The 6,707-nt window shown below is 41.5% G+C and overlaps 1 protein-coding gene across 1 annotated transcript; it reads left to right on the top strand.

Annotated features, from left to right (window-relative positions):
* Nucleotides 1-1,680: 1,680 nt before the first annotated feature.
* On the top strand, nucleotides 1,681-6,678 carry wdr73 (WD repeat domain 73; the record flags this gene model as incomplete). The annotated part of the gene is made up of 8 exons (XM_079504296.1): nucleotides 1,681-1,829; nucleotides 2,091-2,158; nucleotides 2,301-2,386; nucleotides 2,882-2,970; nucleotides 3,261-3,325; nucleotides 3,901-4,068; nucleotides 5,686-6,054; nucleotides 6,440-6,678. Exons 1-8 carry the CDS (start codon nucleotides 1,765-1,767, stop codon nucleotides 6,676-6,678), a joined length of 1,149 nt encoding a protein of 382 aa, XP_079360422.1. The 5' UTR covers nucleotides 1,681-1,764.
* Nucleotides 6,679-6,707: the final 29 nt, after the last annotated feature.

The following is a 6,707-nucleotide window of genomic DNA, read 5'->3' as shown; positions in this document are numbered from 1 at the left end:
CCCCTGCTGCTCCGATTCTCCAGCTGATCTCCTTCTCCGTCCTCCCCTCACTCGTGAACAAGACCCCGAGATACTTGAACTCCTTCACCTGGGGTAATGCCTCATGCCCTACCCGGACTGCACAATCCACCGGTTTCCTGCTGAGAACCATGGCCTCAGATTTGGAGACACTGATTCTCATCCCAGCCGCCGTACACTCGGCTGCGAACCGGTCCAGTGAGAGCTGAAGGTCTTGGACCGATGGTGCCATCAGGACCACATCATCTGCAAAAAGCAGTGATGCAACCCTTAGCTCACCAAGCCGAATACCCTCTCCGCCACGACTTCGCCTTGAGATTCTGTCCATGAAAATCACAAACAGGATAGGTGACAATGCGCAGCCCTGTCGGAGGCCAACCCCCACTGGAAACGAATCCGACATACTTCCAAGCACACCAACACAGCTCTCGCTTTGGGTGTACAGAGATTGCCTTTAGAGATTCCAGTAAAATATAGAACTGCTAAACAAGCTACGTTCAGTCAGTATGGTAAAAGGTAAGTGGGCTATATGGAAGACCCAATCATTTGTGTATCATTAACTTGTCTTTAAACTATCCATCTTTAAAATATTGTAGATTCAAGCAGCTTTTTAAATGTGTGTGCCTAAGTATGCATTGTGTATGCTTGGGTGGCATACTGTATGGTAACTTTTCTTTTTGATTTATTCACTTAGTTTATATTTATTTTCAGCATTACATAGGCCTACAAACACATTTGTTAAGATAAGTTGCGCTGTTATTTGTTAAAAAAGAAAACGCTATTTTAAACAAACACAGAAGTCTCCCTGTGTCTCTCTTGCTGACCAACACTGTCCCTGGCAGTGCTCATTGGCCTGTGTACACTGTGTCCATGTATGCATACATACAGTAATATGTAATACCTGTCTGCCTGTAAGTGTGCACAAGCATTGATTCATGTTGGCGATGAGGCTATTCCAACTGTCTGAAGAGCCTAGAGTCTAGAAAGGAAGGATGTTGCAAGTGGCCTGGAGAACATAACAACCATGCTTCCTGGCAAGTTGAAGCTCTTGTACATGCAGGTCTCAAACAAAGGTGGAAAAGCTGGGGAGACTGATGATCAGAGATCCATTGTCAAGGAGAGATGACATACTATTTGTGATTTGATTGAATGAGCAGCATGCCAGCATCATACAGTGTATAGAGGAAAGTATTTTCACTCATCTTGGCTGGGAGAGAAAAGGGGCACCTGGATTTTAACCGGGCAGGCGAACATTTTATGAAAATAAGTGAAAGTAGCAAGTAGTCGATCTGCAAGTTCACATTGCGTGATGTGAGCTTGTAGATCAGCTATTTTTGATATTTGATGTACAACGTATCTAGGGGTTAAGTGGTTAATGAGAGGATTGTGCACCGACTGTGACTGACCTTTTAAGTTCCAGATACATTTCCTCTGAGTTATTGAATTCCTGGTATCCCTGTGTAGTTCTGATTCTTAGCACTGCGTGGTTGTGTTCCACTCCCTCCCTGTGCTGTGTAACAATCATCATTTTAGTTCAGTCAGTGCCTAAGAATATAATAGCAAATCATGCCACCCCGGTACAATAGGTGGCGGTATAGTATTGGTTTTGTCGTTCATCAGAACTGCCTCTACTCAAAGAGAATCTCTTTGCTCGAGTTCAGTTCAGTCAGTTTACATTTGGAGTTTCAAACGGTGCAAGGCAAGAAGCGTGCAAGAAAGAACAAGACTGATTCCACTGGTAGTGAAATGGAAATGGATGAAACCGTGCTTGATGACGTCCTTGATGACTGGTTTATCGAGTCGCTCAAAACGTAAGACATATAACATGTGTATGTATGATATCCAATCGGTTGAAACTAAACCCCATACTTGGAAGGCTATTATATGCGACTTTCAAAACATTTCCCTTCGTGTGATTTAGCCTACTATATTCACTATTTATTTACAGCAGTGTGATCAGTGTGTAGTTCTATCTATCTATCTATCTATCTATCTATCTATCTAATTGTTCTGTTTGCAATGGGGTATTCTATATTGTTTGCAAAGATCATACTGTCCACCTATTCATCTAGATACAAGGACCTGCATGTCTATCAACTGGAATATCCCACCAGGGTCATAGACTGGACATCAGAAAGAAGTGGGTAAATGATGATTATAACAGCATAATAAGATTGTTACTCATTAACTAGTACAATCATTATTATTATACAGTTACAACAGTAGTTTACAGACTACAATACATAATTCTGAAGGAGATTGTTTTGTTTTTGTCTTTATAGCTGTCTGTGTGGCAGGCTATCGACCATCTAAAAGTGAAATTTTAGAGCTGCACATGCCTCTGAAACTCCTTGCCGATGAAAACAAGGTAATGTATAGAATTTAAAGAGCTTAAAGATGGAGTGCCACAATCTTTCCAGTTTTTCACGTGTCTATGAGGTGACAGTACTTCATTAGACACCCTGGAGTCGTTTTTATGTGCAATGGTGTATTAACTTTGTATTTAGGGTTTCTTCCTGGAGGCTGAACCCTTGACAGTCAAACCAATGAAATAAACAGTAATATAGTGACATCACACTATCACCTTTTATCATACAACTACAGCTGTGGGTGCGGCTTCAGTTCAGGTGGATCACCACTCACACCACCCACCAGGCAAACCAGGCATACTTAATGAACTGGTGGGCATGTCCACATAAAAGCATGATTTTAACAAATACTGTGCACTTTTGGAACAAGTTCTTCCTCCTGATGATCATGTTTTAGGGTGGAAAAAAATCGTGGCACTCCATCTTTAAGCTTTTACCATTATGAATATTGCACAGCGTCACTCAGCTGATGCTACTTTGTTGGATGTGTTCAGGGTCTCTGTGCAGATCGGGATTTCAAAGTGGTTCGTCACTGTTTCACAGGAGGCCCTATTCACACCCTCAAACACGTTCCAGGAACACGGTAGGTAGGGTCTCAGGGCAGTGGTCTTACATGCATGATTTATCTACACTAGTACACTGTACAGGATTACTGTGTGAGGTCCCTTCCTAATGCAATAATGCTTCAATTCCAATGGGTAGGTAATGGTATTACCTTATTTAGGTGACAGTCTTGCCCAAAACAAAAACAAAATGCCACATAAAATAAACCATGAATGCAGCTTCAATCCCAAATGTTTTCTACATGATTTGAATTATACAATAATTTAAAGGTAGCCTTTTGATATTAATATTTCCTTGTATTCATTAAAGGTGTATTGTTACCAATGATGGGCTCACCTCAAGACTGCAACTGTGGGATAGAGTGGAAGATAGTGGTAAGTGGCCTTTTCAATGCACATGAAAGATAATTGGTGTATTCATATAAATATGAATTAACTCAACACAGAATTTCCATTTGGATTAATACAGGTCTATCTAATCTATATGGTAAATGAAATATAACGGTACTTCATTTTGTCTGGTTTTAACCTTTAAACTAATGACTGCTGGATTTATTCATATATTCACATATTCATCCCGGGAGATACAGGACAATGGTTCACAATCACCAGTTGTGCACATTCACACTTTACATTACATTGGACCTCCCAGAACAAAAACATGTTTACAAACTCAAGTAGTTCTGAAAGACACCTCATATCCGTTAATGTTCCTACTGCTGCACCTTACCTTATGTACATAATCTGCAGCACCTATGTTCTGTTAACATTTCTACAGCTGCACCTTATATACACAACTGTAATTGCTGTTACATTATAACCTCAGGTAAATACCCGTTACTTATATACACTGCTTTTACAACGTACAGTGTGTGCGTGCGTGCGTATAAGTTAACATCAACTCATTCCTCCAACATGATTGATCCCTGTGTCTTCTTCTTCAATGACAGATGTGATAAGAAAGACTGGAGACATTGAGTCCAAGTCCAAGGCTGTAGTAGAAAGAGGCAGCAAAATTGCAGTTGGATCAATGTCAGAACCCAGTGTTCTTCATGGGTCTCTGATTGGCAACATTGAACTTACTGAACTATCCTCAGGAAAGTCTGTCTATGCACTGGGTAAGCTGTCTGGGTGGTTTGTTTTTGTAAAGTTTCAAATTGCAAAAGGAAAATTAGAAACAATAGGCACATGCCAGTTGGGAACACATGCCTCTCTGGTTAAGCAATACTTATTGTACCTGCTGCCAAAGTAGTGTGTATTATCATAGCAGGCCAATCTATAACGCTATGTAGTACTATGATGTCATATTAATGACGGACAGATACAGTAGCTCCATATAGGGGCATGAAGGGGACTGACTCAGAGAGAGACGGACACCCAGACAAAGATTTGTGGATTTTCAGTTCTGACCTCCCACTTGGCACACCTATGGGTTCTCAGCGATACACACGGCAAGTTTGAAGTCGATCGGTTGGTCATGAAGTGTGGGTCATGACCGAAATTACAAGCGGCTGAAATTAGTTTTCTTCGACAGGTGGCTTGCATCTCCATTAGAGATAGAGTGAGAAGTTCAGTCACGCGAGAGAGACTCGGAGTAGAGTCGCTGCTTCTTCACCTGGAAAGGAGCCAGCCGAGGTAGTTTGGGCGTCTGGTTAGGATGCCTCTTGGGCGTCTCCCTAGGGAGGCCCTCGAGGCACGTCCCACTGGGAGGAGACCCCGGGGCAGACCAAGGCGCAGTTGGAGGAAACACATCGACTCACTGGCCTTGGAACGTCTCGGGATCCCCCAGGAGGAAGTCACTAAAATTAATTCAATTTGAATTGTGTTGTGGAACATTATGAATAAAAATTACATTTCTGTTAGGCTTTGTAAACAAGTTGCACAGGGCATATATGACAAATAACCTTTTAATAACTTTATACCTTCGATCTACAAGCTAAAAAAAACATGAGCATTTTTCATCATGGAAATGATCATGACGATTATGCAGAAAATAATTGATTATCTCAAATAACTGCGATTAGGCAATTATGAACTAAATGTGACAGGCCTAGTTAGAAGTACACTGTACAATCATCACAGGGAGTTTCCAAATAAATAACGTTGTCTAATGCAATCGGATAGGACTTTCTGTTTGGATGTATGGGCTGTCATGGCCAGAAAATCGTTTTTTGCCACTCAGTAGGCATTCCCGCATATCTTCCGGGTATGATGATGATGTCATGTGCATACCCTCTTATTAGGGAATCCCTGTTTCATCTCTATACCACCTAAGGGGTCCTTTGCCTGAAAAACGTTGAAGACCCCTGGGTTAGACGGTTATCGGGATATGCAGAGACAGTGCAACGCTGACGAAGGCTCCAAGCCGAAACGTGTACGTTGTGCTGTCTGCAGGATACTATGCCAACCAGAAAATAATAAAAGTGCCTTAAATGACATGTCCGTGAGTGCTGGTATTTTCTTCTTAGAGATTTCTTGTAAAGTTAACTTTCCCCGACCGCGCACCCGGTAAGAATGTAGACAGTGAGACGAATTGGAGTTGTGCAGGCTTCTATGCAGAGACAGTGACATACAGATTCTGTAAATGTATAGAAGTGCAGTGCATGACTTATGAATGTAAAATTATAACACCAGCTAGAAAATAAATATGTATATTTTAGTACAGTGAATAATGAACTTCAAGTGAATAGTTTTCAGGTTGCTATTTAATATCTTTATTTTTGTCTTGTTCATAGAAACGGACAACACAGACATATTGAGCTCCTTGCATCTGATGAACCATGTGTTCCTTGCCTGCACTTGCAATGGGGACCTATATGTAGTGGATACACGGACACCAACTGTTCCACAGCCCATACCAGCAGCAGATGGTAAGGATGCTGTCCACTGGTGTATGGATGTGTCCACGGACCAGTCCTCTCCAGTCCCAGCATGGTGTAAGGTCGCACGGCTGTCCTCATCCAGACAAGTTATAGTGTCTGATCTCAGGGATCTGAGAACAGCTGTGTATCAGGCCAAATTGGACCTTCAAACTGATGGTCCTATTACTGAATTCATGAATCTGTCATGGGCACCGGCGCTGGACAACTGCATTGCTGTGTCAGGTATGGAAACTGTTGTCATTTTCAATCTATCTTTTAAACTTGATCATACAATGCACTAGTACTTTAACCCATTTAGACCGGAGCTGGAGGCAAATTCACAAAACACTTTATAAATCCTTTAGTTTTCTGAAAAACTAAGAAATTATATATATATTTTTTTAAAGAAATTGATGTTGCTTTATACTGTATATAACAGGTCTTCCAAAGTTTAAAGGTATAGCCAAATCTAAAAGTATATTCCAGGTTAATTAGGTGATTGAAAACGTAAGTCTTGTACATAACAAACGGGTCATGGCGAAATCATATTGATCACTGTTAATTGAAATGCTTGCACTTGTCACTCAACATCACATCTGTGTATTTTACAATCATTTTCCTCTGCTAGGTTTTAACCCAGCGGTACAGATCTATAACACTTCCACTTGGTCAGCAGAGTCGAAGGAAACTAAGCCACTGTTTGAGCACCATGGTCATATGACAGCAGTAGACTCAAAGACTTCTTTGCCTGCCTTTATCACCTGCCATGTATGGCACCCTAGTCGGCCCCGGACTGTCCTCTCTGCTGCCACAGACGGCTCTGTTCACGTGTGGGACTGGATTCATAAAATGCCACCTAACCTCTAACTAACAGTCAAGAACCAAGACGTTTTGCA

This window comes from Electrona antarctica (genome assembly GCF_951216825.1).
Source record: "Electrona antarctica genome assembly, chromosome: 6".
Lineage (NCBI taxonomy): Eukaryota > Metazoa > Chordata > Actinopteri > Myctophiformes > Myctophidae > Electrona > Electrona antarctica.
This window is presented reverse-complemented; position numbering and strand designations above follow the sequence as displayed.